Below are 17,311 nucleotides of genomic sequence, written 5' to 3'. Positions count from 1 at the left end.
AAAGAAAACACAGTCATGCTTAGCTGCCAAAAATACCTTTGCACACTCATCCAAGGCTGGGCAGCTATCTTAAAGCAAGCAGTGTCTGTTCTGTACATTTGAAGTACAATGGTGGTAAACACAAGGACAATTAGAAATTTACACTTATAAAACCATTGGTCAAACAATGAAGAATAAGTATGCATGCCACTATAATACACTTGAGGAGTGACATTATCATAGATGCTCTTCACTCTGCTCAAGCAGCTTCACAGGGTAGGTAGGTGCACGTGAACACAATATTTCCACACACAAAGAAACTGGAACTATTTTCTGCAGGTGTTGGAAGCGTATGAATTCACACATTCAGCTCATCACAACCTCTAAAAATTGTCCTTAACGTAATCTAACGTCCCAGAAGGTAATGGAAATAGATCTGAGTCCAACAAACAAGTCCCACTATGACGATCTGTATCTCATGGTAGAGAAAATGATGACACCCACGGTGGTTTTCTCGCCTGAATGAGTTCCACAAGCAACCCTCTACAGAACGCAGAACAGCATGGTGAACCGAGAATGAATATGCAGCAGCTTAGAAATAAAAATGACTTGAGAGCGAAGCACCAGGATACCAGTAAGCTTAGGTCAGTGAAGCTTTCATAGAGCCCACATTCCACTTCCACACTATTCTTCCTCTGCAGTGAAAGTACAAACACGAAACCCACATTATGGGCCTCTCCCAGTCAGCCTGTTTGCTGGAGGATAGAAAATAATTCATGTCAAAGCCACAACAGTTCTCAACTTCCCAAGGACAAATTATCTAGGCAAACCTATTCAGGGATGGAAATGGCCAAGCAAGTTTGGGAGCAGAAAATTTGGCACTTTGGAACAGGTTTGGCACATGCATTTTGGAGCAGCGTTGTAAAGCTCAACATGAGTGAAATACAGGCAGATAAAGAACAGATGTTCTTTGATTTTGCACAACACTACAAAGGTACAGAAAATCAGTTCTCCAGAAGCCATCAATGAAGGAAGGTTCATGAAAGACAAATTCTCATCCACCGGACTGTAGACAGGAAGCTACAAAAGAAACCCCTAAGGATTTCTCAGAAGCCACTATCAAGTTACACACCGAATGTACCCAGCTAAATGTGACCAGGAACAAAATAACCAAGGGCTTTACATGTGCTGTACCCACTGTATGTTCATCATCATCAGCCTATATTTTATGTCCACTGCAGGACGAAGGCCTCTCCCTGCGATCTCCAATTACCCCCGTCTTGCGCTAGCGTATTCCAACTTGCGCCTGCAAATTTCCTAACTTCATCACCCCACCTGGTTTTCTGCCGTCCTCGACTGCGCTTCCTTTCTCTTGGTATCCATTCTGTAACCCTAATGGTCCACCGGTTATCCATCCTACGCATTACATGGCCTGCCCAGCTCCATTTCTTCCGCTTAATGTCAACTAAAATATCGTCTATGCCCATTTGTTCTCTGATCCACCCCGCTCTCTTCCTGTCTCTTAACGTTAGTCCCAAGATTTTCCGTTCCATCGCTCTTTGTGCGGTCCTTAACTTGTTCTCGAGCTTCTTTGTTAACCTCCAAGTTTCTGCCCCATATGTTAGCACCAGTAGAATGCAATGATTGTACTTTTCTTTTCAACGACAGTGGTAAGCTCCCAGTCAGGATTTGGCAATGCCTGCCGTATGCACTCCAACCCAATTTTATTCTGTAAATTTCTTTCTCGTGATCAGGGTCCCCTGTGAGTAATTGACCTAGATAAATGTACTCCTTTACAGACTAGAGGCTGACTGGCGATCCTGAATTCTTGTTCTCTTGCCAGGTTATTGAACATTATCTTTGTCTTCTGCATATTCATCTTCAACCCAATTCTTACACTTTCTCGATTAAGGTCCTCAATCATTTGCTGTAATTCGTCTGCAAACCGAAGGTTGCCGACATTCGTCGTTGATCCTCACTCCTAAGCCTTCCCAGTCTAAGAGCTTGAATACTTCTAAGCATGCAGTGAATAGCATTGGAGAGATTGTGTCTGCTTGCCTGACCCCTTTCTTGATTGGTGACTTTATACTTTTCTTGTGGAGAACCAAGGTAGCTGCGGAATCGTTGTAGATGTTTGCCAAGATATTCACGTATGCCTCCTGTACTCCTTGTTAGTTTTTTGTTAATGCTAGTCGGGTTATTTTTTTCGTTGTGCCCAAGCAAGTAATATTAAGTTTAATTAGCGAACATTCATTAACTTACTCGATGAAGTGCCAATGCAAAGGTTGGAGAAGACATCGAGAAATGACCGACAAGAGCATATAAAACAACCTATAGGTCTTATGTGGTCGTTTTCTCTGGGGCACCACGACATTAAAAAAAAAAAACTTCAAGTGACAATGCGTCCCCTAAGAATAATATCAGCAGTCTTCAGTGTAAAAGTCGCCATCTAGTACGCTGTGTACATTACACATGTGTGAACCAGGGGTGTGGTCTTGCAACGGTTGGAAAGCAAATCAGTACAAGATTGCGCTATTTCTCATTAGATAGGGACCAAATATGTACGCCAAAAGCTGCTGATCCGTACGGCCACTTGTTCACAGCGCCGCCCGTATTTGACGAGGTTTCTATAACGATTTATGCAATATGGCCACCGATGCATATACAGTAAAAGCTCGATGATATGATCACGGCTAATACGAATTTCCGGATGATACGAATTTTTCTGTGGTCCCAGCCGAGCCCCATTACTTTGCAACGTGCTAGAGAACGGTTGTTACGAATCGATTTTCAGCCTGCGTCGGTTGATACGAATAAACGCAGCCTCACCGACGGCCGCGAAAGAGAACAGCGCGCAGTCACGCGCTTTCTCTCCTCTTTTGGTGCGGAGGCGCGGCGCCGGACAGCGCGGACTCCGCCACTGGGCGCGAAGAGCTTCTTGAAGCGGTGGCGCTTTTGGTGCTTTTGTACTTTTCCTCCTTTTCTGCGAGCCGTCAGATGGAGTGGCTGCTGCGCTTCGGGCCGCGTTCTTCGTGTTTGCGCCATTTTTCCTAGTCGCAGCGAGCTGTCTCGCAAGCGGAAAGCATTCTCCTTTAAAGAGAAATTAGACATTCTTCGAAAGGTCGATGAGGATCCCAAGAGGAAGCGGACGGAGTTGGCTAAGGAGCTAGGCCTCGCAACGTCAACACTGAGCACAACGAGACTATCATGAAAAACGTGCTTTCGTTCAACGTCAACGCGAAGCAAGCGAATTCGAACACGCTTATTTCGAACATACCGCGCACCGACAATGCTCTTAGCAGCGCGCCAAATCACGCGGCGGCGCCTCCGACCGGCATTGCTCCGACACCGCCACAGAGCAAAAGCTCAGGAGAGACCCCTCGATGCCGCGCGCGAAGGAACGGGTAAAAAAAAAAGAACCCGCGGCGGAAATTTCCTTTTCTCTCAAATTGCAAGGTCGCCGTTTCTGCATCGCGCCGGAACAAGCGTGTACGTGCCGACTAGAGTGTTCCAGACAACCGTATTCTAGCACACACTAGTGCCGACGTCTCAGCCACGCGGATAAAATGGCAGTGAACCCTTCTCCTCTATTTTCTAGTCACATGTTGACCTTGCACGCTGCGGCAGCAGCGCAGAGGGAAGCAACGGCGGAGGCACAGTCGGGCCAACGAAACTGCCACGCCCGCAAACGCTCGCTTCCCGATAACGGCAGAAAACGAAACTTCAGGGGGCGGCTAAAATAAGCTGGCGCCAGCACGGCGGTGGGCGCGCACGGAGATGTGCGCACGGAGTCGAAGGTGAGAGAGCTACGAGGGAGTTGAGAGGGAGGGTGAGGGGAGCCACCGAAGCGGCGGAGTTGACGCGGCCAAATCCGCTTCCCTGCCGCCCTCCTCCCTCACCTTCGACGGTCTCCGCGCGCACCCGTGTGCCGGCCCCGCCCGCTCGCTCCCTGAAGCTTCGTTTGCTGTCGTTATTAGGAAGCGACCGTTAGCCGGCGTGGGCAGTTTGTGGCCCGCGCTTGCTATGCGCTTGCGCGCCGCGATATTTCACGACTCGCACCGTTCGTGCATCGTGCTATGGTGCACGAATACCTCAAAAATACGTCCTTTTCATTCGAACAAATTTTCGGGCCCCTTCGAGTTCGAATTATCGAGATTCGACAGTTTTAATTGTGTTTCGATGAAAAATATTCGTATTAGCCAAAATTCGTATCGTGACCCCGTGAGATTCGTATCATCGAGCTTTTACTGTATATACTTTATAAATATCTCGGGCTTTCAATTTTCTTATAAAATGGACCGCATGAATCCTACGTTGCTTTAATTTAGACCCCACAAAGCCCGAACACCATTCCACATCAAAGAAAATTCAAATAACTTGTTCCCATTTATTCCTGGTCATGGAAAAAATATTTGCATGAATAAAACAGTTAAATTGATTAAATACTAATTAAATATTTTCGTGAACTATCCACAACTCAAAACTCCCTCCAGCATTTAAAAAACGCTATTATGGACTTTACATTGGGTTTTCAGCACTTCAATCAGTTCTTAGCCATCAAATTCAGCCTATCAAAAATGATATGTTGGGTTTAGCAGGATTAAATGCTGATATCGGTCATTGCTCAACGTCCTGCACAACTTTTTCTTCATTGACATCTGATTGGTTAGGCGAGTTATGAGCTTAGCTAATTAATGTATTCGTGCACAATGAACAAGAAATATGAGTGTTTTGCTATTTAAAAACACTTTGAGAACTGCTGTAGCGCACTGCAAAGCAAATTTAAACTTCGAAGTTCAGTGCAAGGATGCATGGCAGATGTACACAGCTGTTCGCAGCTGGTCGTTCCGCACTGTGTGCCGTCTCATGTGCCGTCTATGTCCATGTCGTTCTGCCTGCGCTACAACAAATTTTAAGAATACCTATTAACAAGCCCATATAGCTATTCTCATCACATATGCAGTATTCAGAATTCGGCTGCTGCGAAGTCATCATGTCAGTGCAGAGACCCTCGCGCTACCCGTGCTTAGCGTCAGCTTCTGAAAAAATGATGTGCATATATTGCTCGTAATTCCGCATATTTGGTTCTTGCTTCTAGCCATATTCTTGTACCAAACTTGGCAGTAAGCACCAACACGAAAGCTCAGATCAGCCCCTGAAGGAAGCCACAAATCAGCTGTGTGTTAAGTTTATAAACGGCAAAGCCACCGTCGAAACCATCGTCCGGGAAATCTTCGCGATGGCGTGGGGGCAAAGGTTGAGACGTACCGAAGGCAGTCGATAAAGTGGCAACTTCATGAGAGAATGCATTTCGCGCCGCTGTTACAGCATTTTTCGTACATTGCGGCCAACGCCTAACTAACGCGCGTGCCCGGCCAGTCGCAAAACACTCATTTTGCAGCACATGCACCGTCGCAATGAAGCGGTTTCAATTATCACAATTTCACTGCATATTTATAACAAAGTCAGCAAGCTTGGCAAGCTTGCGCTTACTGGAAGTTTTATTTCCAGAAGCCGGTCAGCCTGGATTTCTTACGCTTCACGGTTAGCAAAGGCGTTACACGAGTCTCACAGTCCGTTAAAGGAGCCATCGCCATCAAATTGTTCTCTGTTGATATTTGGTGATTTTAATTACCCACACATTAATTGGACAACACTATCTGTCGCCGCAAATGAAAGAGAATCTAACTCATTTCTTCAGTCATGTTTAGATTTTTCTTTATCTCAACTTATCATGCAACCAACACGCCGCACTGCCACTTGCTCGAGTATTCTCGATCTAATCCTTACTAATGTTCCCGATATTTGCGCCAACATTAGACATTTAGATGGTTTCTCCGATCATGACGTCATTACTGGTAACATAGTGTGTCCACCTATCAGTAGGAAAATCATTACAAAGAAAATTAAATGCTATAATAGAGCTAACTTTGCTCGAATAAACGCCGATTTATATCTTTTTGCAGATCAGTTTCGTCATAATTACCTGTCCCGTACAGTTAACGATAACTGGACTGCGTTCAGAAATGTGTTTACTGGCCTTATTTGTAAATATATACCGACCATAACGATTAGGAGTAACAGTTCTACCCCGTGGTTCAACCAAAAACTGCGGCGCCTAAACAACAAAAAAAAGCGACTGTATAGGCAAGCCGTCAAATGCAGTCACTCATCATCGTGGCTTAACTACAAACAGTGCGACAGGGAATACCAGGCTATGCTTAAAACCACTCGCCGTCACTTTTTCAGCCACGACCTATCATCCATGCTGACTAACAACCCTCGTAAATTTTGGCAAGTAATCATTCCAAACAATCATCCTGATGTAATGCTTACTGATCACACAGGCACCACTATTTCCGAGTCAAGGTGTGCACAGGTATTAAACGACACATTCTCGTCTGTATTCACCCGCGAGGATATCACTTCATGCCCAGCCATAGGTACACTTCCCGACATCGCGATGCCGCAGATAATTGTTAGCGAGTCCGGTATCCTATCATTACTTAATAATCGTAAGGTGTCATCTGCAACTGATCACGTCGGCTTCAACAACAAGTTACTCAAACGTACATCACAAAGCATGTCGGGAATCTTGTGCGCTCTTTTTTCGCAAACTTTGTCCTCGGGCCAAATTCCTAATGACTGGAAAACAGCCAAGGTCATACCTATTTTTAAATCTGGCGACCGCTCATCACCACTTAACTACCGGCCGATTTCGTTAACTAGCACCGTCTGCAAACTAACTACTAGAGCATGTCATACATTCGCAAATCATAACGTACCTAGAGGAGCATAACATAATCTTCAAATATCAGCACGGCTTCCGCAAGGGATATTCATGCGATGGGCAACTAGCTGGATTTACTAATGACTTGCTTTTATGTATTGATGCTGGAAACCAAGTTGACGCCATCTTCTTAGATTTTTCGAAAGCTTTTGACCGCGTTCCTCACCACAGGCTACTACTGAAACTAAAATATCTTAACATTCACCCAGACATCATTGCATGGATAAAAGATTTCTTGTCATATCGAACTCAATTCACAAGTATTAATAACTACAACTCCTCTATTCCTGTTACTTCCGGCGTTCCACAAGGGAGCGTGCTTGGCCCTTTGCTTTTTCTAGTTTATATTAATGATTTGCCTAACTGCATGACATCCCGGGTAAGACTGTTCGCCGATGATTGCGTTATTTACCGTGAGATTACTACTGACACTGACCATGAAGTGCTGCAATCTGACCTAGATGCATTGAATACATGGTGTTCTGACTGGCAAATGACCCTAAATTATACTAAAACTAAGTGCATGTCATTCTCACGCTCCTCGTCTCGCATTTCCACGTCATACTCCCTTGATAATAATACTGTTGAGTTTACTAACATGTATAAATATCTAGGAGTCAATTTTCAATCGGATCTGACATGGCATCATCACATCAACATTACTCTTGCATCTGCTAACCGCACTTTTGGTTTAATCAAACACAGACTAAAGCAAGCGCCTTCACACCTAAAGAAACTCGCGTACACCACTTTAATCATACCAAAAATTGAATATGCATGTGCCATCTGGGATCCGAACCAGGACTACATCATACGTAACATTGAATCCTTGCAAAGCCGTGCTGCTCGTTTTATCTTTTCAGACTATTCCCCGTATTCCAGTGTTACATCTTTAAAAAATCGTGCCGAATTAGATCCCCTATCATTACGACGGAAACACGCGCGGCTGTCTCTCTTTCATAAACTTTATCATCACGAGCATTTACATGATGACTTCTTTCTATCACCCTCCGTCATTTTTCCTCGCCGAGATCACCCTTTCAAAGTCAAACGCCCAATGTGTCACTCAGCTCTTTACGCGCAATCATTTATACCCAGAACCATTCTTGACTGGAATAACCTATCATCAGACATTGCTACTGAAGTTCACCCTGATAAATTTCAACAAAAGCTGCGTACGCATATCCGAATGCGACGTGTTTGCGCAATGTAAAACTGTACTTTTGTTTTTCTTTTTCTGGTGCCTTCGCTGTCCATCCGATATTCTTTTGCAGTTATTCTCTTGTTAATGTCTCTTATGTATTCGGAATTCCAGGTGTATCAAGTGTTCAAATGTATGCTAATTTTGTGCTACTTCCGTTTTATCCGAACTTTCATTTTTTATTTTTTTATTATTTTTTTTACACAAAGTTGTGTCTGCATATTTTGTCGCTTTTGTTGCATTTTTGTCATAGAGTGTTATGACAGTATGATCAGCTATCACCCCCCCTATGTAATACCCTCTACTGGAGGGCCTTTAGGGGTATTTTGAATAAATAAATAAATAAATGAATAAATCACAATGTCATTGTCGTGGGTTCTGATAACTTTTCTGATCAGGTGACAACGATCTATTACTTTCAAAGCAGTCGCCGGAGTCTAGCGTGTCTAGCGTATCGTCATTTTCCCCAGACGACGAGACGTTAGCATCCTGTTGACAACAGCGGCTGCGCCGCGGACGCTCCGGCGCTATCTTGAAAGCAATCTGCGACGTGCACAAAGTGAGCGCCCGCGCGGGCCTCATCTTCAAAGCGATCTGCGATGTGGGCAAAGTGCAACTAGTGCTGGTAGAGTCGTGTGTGCTGCGGTTTCGACGTTTAGTTCGCAGTGAAGCGAGAGACGGCACGGAGATCAATTCGTTCGCTGCTATTGCCGTGCCTTCTCACTCCAGCGTGTTGACACAGTTTCCGCGGTCATCGAGCGGGATGTGTTCATGTTTACGTGTACGCGTGCGACACCATGCTTGATAATTTAGTTAGTAAGCGAATGTTTACAAGTTTATACGGGCGATAAAACTATCCTTAGTTCGTATGGCTGTCTACTAATCTGCGCGATTTTTTTTCTTCCGCTTTCTACCTCGGTGATCATATGTGCCTTCTCCTCGAGAGAGAAATGTAGGCCTCTTCGTTGGCGTAGCCATTTCGACCGGACACAGACCACAGAAAACGGCAGCGATTGCGGTGGTCCCCTGCAGTCTCGCGCAGGCGCATGATGAAAACGCACGACTAGATTGCAGTGGCACAAATCGGTATTTTGAATTTGATTTTGTTCAAACCTCGTTCAAGCGGACGTACGATCGTCACAACTTTCGAAGGGGCTTCTAATTTGACTACTCGGCAATTCCAATTTCAATTGAGTCCCAGTTTCGTTCTCGAAAAGTTCGTTGAAGCGGAAATGCAGAATAATATGACTTCGTTATGGACTTTTTTTGTATTACTTTTTATGGGCAGCCGACGGGGAATCGGAAAATCTTCATTGTGGAGGAAAAGTCGTAGGGGGATTCGACTGTACTATGCGGTCATATTATATCGCTTCAAAACAGCATTTGACCACAGTTGCATATTCTTTAAATTGCTCCATCCGAAAGACCATACCATGCTACAACTGTGGCGTTTTCATTTATTGCGAGTAGCTTGTAAGCAACAAACCAGAAAATTGGGACGACATCCGAAGGCCATGTCTTCTCATGAGGGACACCTCGTAGTATTAACGATTCGCAGCGCGTATGAATAACGGAAAGGAAAGTAAAAGTATGTACTATCAGCACCCGAAGCCAACCTAAAAAAAGCATTGGTTGATTAGCAACGTGGCATGTCAACAAATGCATAGAAATTGCAGAACTAGATTTGACCGAGTTTTTATCCGTTTTGTTCGCATATCGGTGCTGATGGTGCGTACCACTTGCGCAATTGGAGTAAGAAACTAGTAACGCAACTTCAAAGAAGCCAACGGAAGCCACGAAGAGGAAATGAATGCGCGAGCTTGAGGCGAAGGTGCATGGAAGCTCGGGGCCTTCGGAATGCGAACGGCTCAGCTCACGCTGTCAGGCTACCTAGGGGGTGTACAGGTTCGACCTGAGGCACACTACGGATCGAGCCGGTGCTACCAGACCAGCCGGGATGAGACTGGTGTGTCCTACAGTGAACCTGTGTTCCGGCCAGAGCTGAGATGCAGACCAGACTGAACGGGTCGGTGCTGTTCCTGCGGTGAATGGGCGTTCGAGCCCAGCAGTACCAGATGGCCTTGGTCGAGAGTGCGATGTTTGGGCGAGCCACGTGAAAGGGTCCGGCACTAACACAAGCTGGGGTCGTGGCCATGGTTCCCCGTTGCTGACCACGTGGAGCATGCCGTGCTGCCGTGCGAGCAGTTTATCTGCTCGTGCGCTGGCCGCCTGTACGATTCTGTCATACAAACGGCGCTGCAAGTCTACAAGCGCTGACGCCTCCGACATTGTCACCTACTATGAGTGAGTGACCTTCATACGAAGATACTCAGACACATAGTATCGTCAGTGAGACACATGCTGTGGCAACTCACGTGAGTCGGGGACTGCGTGAACCGTTTATAAATAGTTCAGTGTCTTGTAGCCCATCGGAAGTGTAATTGTTGCCGCCTGTCGTGGATGAATGTTTGTCGTGTCTACGACTTTGCTTGCTGTATCCGAGTTCCTGGGCCCACGAACCACCATAGCAATCCATGGCCCCACTCAATTAGTTGCACTGTTGAAGGCTTGTTGAGCCAACGTTTAGATAAAAAAAGTATCCTAAACATGTTGAGCAACCGAAAACATTTCCCAAAACAAACCATGAAATAGCTCTCACGGGTCTCGGTGCAATTTCACTGCAACATGTGACTAATCAGTTGGTTGCAGCCACAGATGGGGGGGGGGGGGGGTCTACACCTGCAATTGCGATTTCAGTCGCCCATGCGAGAAAAATTGCACTTTCGGTGCAATGAAAATCACATGTGAAACAGGCTTAAAACTAAACTTTTAGATCCTTGGCTTGCATTCTGCGGCGCCAAAAGCCCGATTTTGTGGTATGGTTGTGCGGAAAATAGTGTAGACGGAGTCCAAATCTGATTGCTGTTGCCATCGGAAATTTGTGGCCTAGAAGTTGTACGAATTGAGCAAGCGGGTCGTTTGTCAGCGTGTCACATCCCAATAGCCAGATGTGCACATGCGATTTGGAACATTGCCCATTAATCGATGCAGATTTACCAGCACAAGCGAGCTCTAAAATGTATAACGAAACTGTTGAGCTACATTCATTCAGCTGAGAGCGCAGATCTCCTTCCCTGACTGCCCCATAAAAAAGAGCAGCAGTTCCCCGATAGTACGGAAAAACGTAAAATAAAACATTCATAATGCATTGTATAGCACAAAACAATTTTAATTTCCATACAGCCAAGTTGCAATGCGCCACCAAACACTCCAAGGACGCCGAGGCTGAAACTAATTGCTTAGGCTTGGTTTCCAGGGCTAAACGCTAGCCAACGCATGGCTACGGCTCTGGGGTTGCCACTAACAAGTACATCCAGCTACATTTGTCAACTTCATTCGAAATTAGAGTTTTGCCGCAGGTCGACGTAGCTCAATCATTTGGCACAAGATAACACAATTGGAACAGCACTTCTATACCCGTCTATTTTTCATCACTTCGGTAATCTGAGCATTCTGTTAAGCTAACCATTAACTTTTTCTACAATAAAAAAAAGATAAATAATATGTTGCTAATTAAGACAATAACAGAAAACAAGGCACACTGCTTTGAATAAATCAGAAGAGAAAAAAGGTGAAGAAACAGTACCTCCTTCATAACAGAGATGACTTGCTTGGCCTTTTCATAACGACGATGGAAGTCAGCAAAGGTCATTTCCATATTGTGCAGCTCTTCTGCAAGCTGCAAAGCAATGTTGCAATCTTTAGAGCCCCTCCATAATCTTATGCAAACACAAGGCACATAAAAGTTGACAAAATGTCAGTTGCTATTGCCATTTCACGAGCAACAATCCCAGTAGAAAGTTGCAACTTTTTATGACCACTGCACACAGGTGACCAGCTTTTGTCTCTTGTGCTGCTGTCAGGCGATAAACACCAGCACCTCTTCTTGATTAACTCATAATTAAATGAGTACTAACAGGAAATTTTTGTCAGGTTTTTATTTCTTTATTGTTGTTGTTGTTGTTGGGTTTTAATGGCACATAAGCAGCTAAGGCTATCATGCGCCAAACACAAGATATAATTGTTCCGAAAAGTTGCGTCACCTCAGCGAGTCCTTGTCTGGGCAAGGGCCGCTAGGGTCCCAACAATTTAAACAAAGACCTCAACCTTCTTCTCGGGGATGAGAAGGTGGGTGAGGTGTAGCACACTATCCAGCAAAGCACACGGTGGGAGTTCAGAGTTTTTCGAGAACACCTGCTTCCTTTAAAAAGCTAAAAACATATGACATATCAAGAAGCGCATGTTCACCTAAAAACAAAGCTGGGTGAAAAGGAATGTGTTCCTTGTAAAATGCAGTAAAATATTTTTTTCTCAATGTTTCAAGATTTCTGCATGAAAATAAGATGTGATTTACTGTTAGTTCATCTCCACATGTTTCACATTGGGGCTTGTCTTGCTTTGTTAGCATGAAGTTATGTGTGAGGTGTGTATGTCCTATGCGAAGGCGGCATAGAATCACTTCTTTGAAACGTTCCTGCTGTGTGCAAGATTGCCATTCGCCTAACACGGGCTTTACCAAGTGTAGTTATTTAATTCATTGTTCCAAGCAGACTGCCATTGTTCCCCTAGTTTGCAATGTATCAACTTAATGCAGTCTTTAGGAGGTATATTTATATTCTTGATTTGTTTGTACCGTGCTTCTGCCGCGCATACATCTGCTCTCTCATTGCCACTAATTCCGACGTGGCTCGGAACCCAGCAGAACTTAAGGTTCTGTCCTTGTGTGGTGGCTTTTATTACATTGTGTATGATGTCCCCCAATAGAGGTCTGACTGCATTTCTGTAGTGAAGAGCTTTGAGTACACTTAGGGAGTCTGTGTATATAATACTATTTGTGATGTTTTCCTTTAAAATTTTTTCTACGGCTATAGAAATGGCGTAACATTCAGCAGTAAAGATAGATGTACACTGCGGAAGTCTAACGGCTTCTACCCAGTTCCCAGTTTGTATAGCTGTCGACCTAGTAATTACGCTCTGGAGCCTTAATTCCTCAAGAGCGCAACAAATAATTATGTTACCTTTTAATGCAACCAGTTCAAAACACTAGTCAATTGCAGCATTGCTTTAGATGTCATTCAGGTGTCATCAGAGATCACATTGTCAAAACGTGATATGGCATACTCGTGGTACCAAATACCACCGACGCATACACACACGCTATGACCATGCTCTATAAACTTTTCAATGTGTATTTCAATGAGCAAAAACGCTCGGCAATTCGAACGCGAAAGCATTTGCGACGGTTAATTCGAACATACCGCGGGCCAACAATGCTCTCAGCAGCGCGCCAAATAATGCGGCGGCGCCTCCGACCGGCATTGCTCCGACACCACCATAGAGCAAAAGCTTTGGAGAGACCCCTTAATGCAGCGGCGGAGGCCCAGTCAGGCAAACGCTCACTTCCCGATAACGACAGAAAACGAAACTTCAGGGAGCGGGCTATGCTGGCGCCGCGGCAGCGCGTGCGTGCCGAGACCATCGAAGGTGAGGGAGCTGTGAGGGAGTTGGGAGAGAGGGCGAGGGGAGCCACCGAAGCCACTGCCACAGAAGCAGCGGAGTTGCCAAGGCCAAATCCGCTTCCCTGCCGCCCTCCTCCCTCACATTCCACGGTCTCCGTGCACGCCTTCCCGTCGCCATGCCGGCACCGTCCGCTCACTGAAGTTTCGTTTTCTGCCATTATCGGGAACCGAGCGTTGACCGGCGTGGACAGTTGTGCTCTTTATGCGCTGGCGCACCGCGATATTTCATAACGCTCATCGTGCTATGGTGCTCGAATACTTCAAAATACGTCCTTCCTTTAATTCGAACTTCGTTTATTTCGAACAAAATTTCGGGCCCCTTCAAGTTCGAATTTTCGAGATTCGACTGTATATTATATGACTATCGCAGAGCTTTTGAATTTTGCAAAAACAACAATGGTATGCTACACATTTGGAACTAGAATATGTCGACATGTAAAAAAAAATTCGGCAAAACATTTCTTACATAGTGCAAGTGCCACTATGATATGCTTTTTGTTTGTTTAATAAGCTCCCATAAACTTGCGGGTAATTTTAGCTCCGAAGTTGTGGCCACCAACTCAACTGTTCAAAAAATTTAGTTCACACACACCCACCAGGTGTTTAGGAAAAGGTACAAAAGTGTCCCAAAATCGCATTGTGAGAAAAGTGCATATGGTTACAAAACATCACAGAATTATTAGTCTTCTTTGTGGCCAACATTACTGTAACCTTTGTCTATTGCTGTGGTCCTTTCTTTGCTGTTTTGCATTGGCTTTCAGTTTGAAGCCCCCCCATTGCTGCAAGTCCATAGTGTGCACTTAACATACCTGGTCACGATCTGCGATGATCTTCTGCATGCAGTCTTCTTGCTCAGCACGCTCTTTCTGGATATCCTTGGTGAATGACTGCAGGGCTCCCAGCATGTTCTCGTTATCTCTGTCAAGTAATTATACAAGCCTTTTGTACATTCCCCAAAAGAACAGTCATGGCTGCAGCTAAGTTCATAATCATAAGAAGGTGTGAAAAATAAAGGCAGCTGAACACAATGTATGTTAAGCTCCAAACTACAATATTTACTTGAATCTAAGCCAAGATCGAATGTTCAGTAGGGCCGAAAAAAACGCTTCCCCTAGTAAACCCTCTGCAATATGTAGAAAGACAATCAAATTTTCACCAGCAAAGGTAGTCAAATGTTTTTGATGGCTGTGCATAGCACATCAAACACTAACAAGAATCTCCCTTACCGTTGCCATCCACGTCAACATAACACGAGTGCTTGTCAATTTGTTCCTCACACAATGTGTTGTCCTTGAGTCTTGTCAATTGTTTTCGAAGTGCACAACTTTAAAAAAAGTCACGAGGTGGATTCAACAGAAATGTATATCAATTTCGCCACCTATGTTTATCAATGCCTGTTTGGAGCAACTGGTCAGGTTTAAGCTGGTGCACTTTCTCAACAGTATAGTGATGCCTTCATTCATGACACAAACAAGTTAAAAAGCAACGATAATGTTTGCTATTCCCTTCTACAACACCCTTCTTGAATATACAGAATTATGCTAGCAGAAAGTTGGAGAACGAGGTTCGACTGCCCTGTGAGCAGCTCCATGAATTGCCTTCATTTAATGGGGGCCTGGGTCTTGGAGACAACAAACAATTAATCATTTGTATTATTTTTCTCATCTACATATGACACAACTGCTGAAAAAAGCTTACAATGACGTGTCGTTGAGGAAAAAAATTGTGTTTATCCTGTGTCATGCTCAGTTTTGCCCATGAAAGTGCTGCAAATAACCCATTTTGCCATTCACCATTAGAAAATCGCTTATCAAAGTCACGCCATATTGGTTGTTTGAAAAAGCTTCTTTGCTCGCTTGCTTTCCTGCCAAATTTTCTACACCCAGGAGAATAAAATGCTTCTCTCACATGGCGATTAGTTTCTCATATTTCCAACTCCTTTTGGCCATCAACAATTTTCCGAGAAGCGTAGTTACTCTTAATCATCCAATTTAGTAACTTTTTATCTGATAGCTAGGCTTACAAGGAGTGCAGTAAGTTTATCATACCATGCTACTGCACCCTGAAACATCTCGAAATTTTGAGGAATTAGAAAAGAAAAAGAATTCATATCAAGTTATAACTTTGAACTTTTGTAAGGTTGGATAGAATCAGGGATGGGACATCACAAAGTAATTCTAGAGCAATTTTTAGAGCAGGTAAAATTGCATTCTGGAGTAGTTTGGAACCAACAAAATTGAATTTTGGAGCAATTTGGAGCAGACCAATCTGAATTTTGGTGGAATAATAGAAAATGGCAGCGCACTTCAAAACCACGACGAAGCACAGAATAAACCAACATGAGTGCTGTACTGCAACTGTCTTAAGCTCTGAATTTTGAAGCAGAATTTTGAAGCAGATTACCCCGATACTGAAAACATCTGGTTGCGTCAAATTTTTGTAATAGTGCCCAAAATTTTTCAATTAGTGTTGCTATCACAAAAAACACGCATTCTGCAATAGTGATAGTGAGTAGAGCACTGCACGAGCCGATTTTTTCAGCCCGAGCCCGGCTCGGGCCCGTTTTTACATTGGGCTGCCCGCCCGAGCCCGACCAAAAGTTTTATGGCGAGAGCCGGGCCTAGCCCAGGCCCAGAAATAATCTACGTTACCTGCCCAGCCTGGCCCCCCACCCTTTAACCTTAGGCCCGAGCCCAGCTCGAGCCCGGCTTGAAACTGGCCCGAGACCGAAAAAGATCACCCAGCGGCATTAAAAAAATAAAATAAGACAATGAAAGGAATTTATTCTTAAGGCATAAAAACATGTCATATGCAATGATGAACGCCATTTGAGCTGTCTGAATGCAAATACCAACGCGCGAAGTAGTACGAATGACCCTGCGCAACAGTATCGCCAGCAGTTTCCAATGGCATGACATTGATGCTGTCTCTTGTTTTGCGTTGACATAGAGGTAAACAATGAATCTCTGGAATCAAGAAATGTGTAAGCATGACAACGCGTACAGACCCGCCTATCTTAGCAAATGAGACCAGCAGCAAGTGCTATGTCGCCACTTGCTGCTTATTGTGTACGCGCCATGCGAAGTGAAGCGTAGTTGATTTCAAATAGCTAACGCCAGAACTGAACTATAAAAGCAGTTTCCTTCATTCTATCTGTACTTTTAGTTAAGTTCCGCCGGTAGCGGATGCACAAACCTGACGGCACCAGGCCTAACCTTAGCAGAACAGGATCAACATTGGCTCAAACTTCATGTGCACGACTTGAGAGGGTTGAAGCTTGTGAATTTCAATTGCGTAGGCATGTTTAGACTTATTTTGAGCACAATTATATTTACAAGCGAAGTCACTGCAGCTATTGCGTTGTCGGTGCGGCAGCCAATCGCGCGAGGTTCGGCACGCCGATTTCGTCGGTGCCGTCGACAATAAAACCCATCGAAATACGACAACTCGCTTCAAATGTGTCAAATTGAACGCATTTGAAAAGGTCTAAAATCTTATACCAGAGCAACAAATCACCCAATAGTAGTTCTGTATTTCGTTCATGCAGTTACAACTTCACGGTAGTTTTCCCACCAAACTGTCCTGTCTGCACAGAGCGAAAACGAAAGCAGAATTCAAGGCAAGTTGCCCATAAGTATTTTGCTAACTTTTAGGGCAGCTGTTTTCTCTAATGTGTCCGAGACTACAACATTTTGTGCAAGTTTAATTATGCAATGCTAAGGTGTCGCTAACAAGAATGTGCCCAAATGGGAACAATAGCGC

The 17,311-nt window shown here is 44.5% G+C and overlaps 1 protein-coding gene across 4 annotated transcripts in view; it reads right to left on the bottom strand.

Annotated features, from left to right (window-relative positions):
• The window catches only part of LOC119431551 (uncharacterized), a 94,005-nt gene that overhangs the window by 11,236 nt on the left and 65,458 nt on the right, over positions 1-17,311 (bottom strand). For all 4 annotated transcript variants that reach the window (XM_049670384.1, XM_037699034.2, XM_049670371.1 and 1 more), the window contains 2 exons: positions 14,359-14,467; positions 11,617-11,709 (listed from right to left, as the gene is read on the bottom strand). In XM_049670384.1, the coding sequence (XP_049526341.1) occupies positions 11,617-11,709; positions 14,359-14,467 (202 nt within the window). The remainder of the gene's footprint in view (positions 1-11,616; positions 11,710-14,358; positions 14,468-17,311) is intronic.

Source organism: Dermacentor silvarum, chromosome 1 (assembly GCF_013339745.2).
Source record: "Dermacentor silvarum isolate Dsil-2018 chromosome 1, BIME_Dsil_1.4, whole genome shotgun sequence".
Taxonomy (NCBI): domain Eukaryota; kingdom Metazoa; phylum Arthropoda; class Arachnida; order Ixodida; family Ixodidae; genus Dermacentor; species Dermacentor silvarum.
The sequence above is the reverse complement of the archived record's forward strand: the minus strand, read 5'-3'. Positions and strand labels throughout refer to the sequence as shown.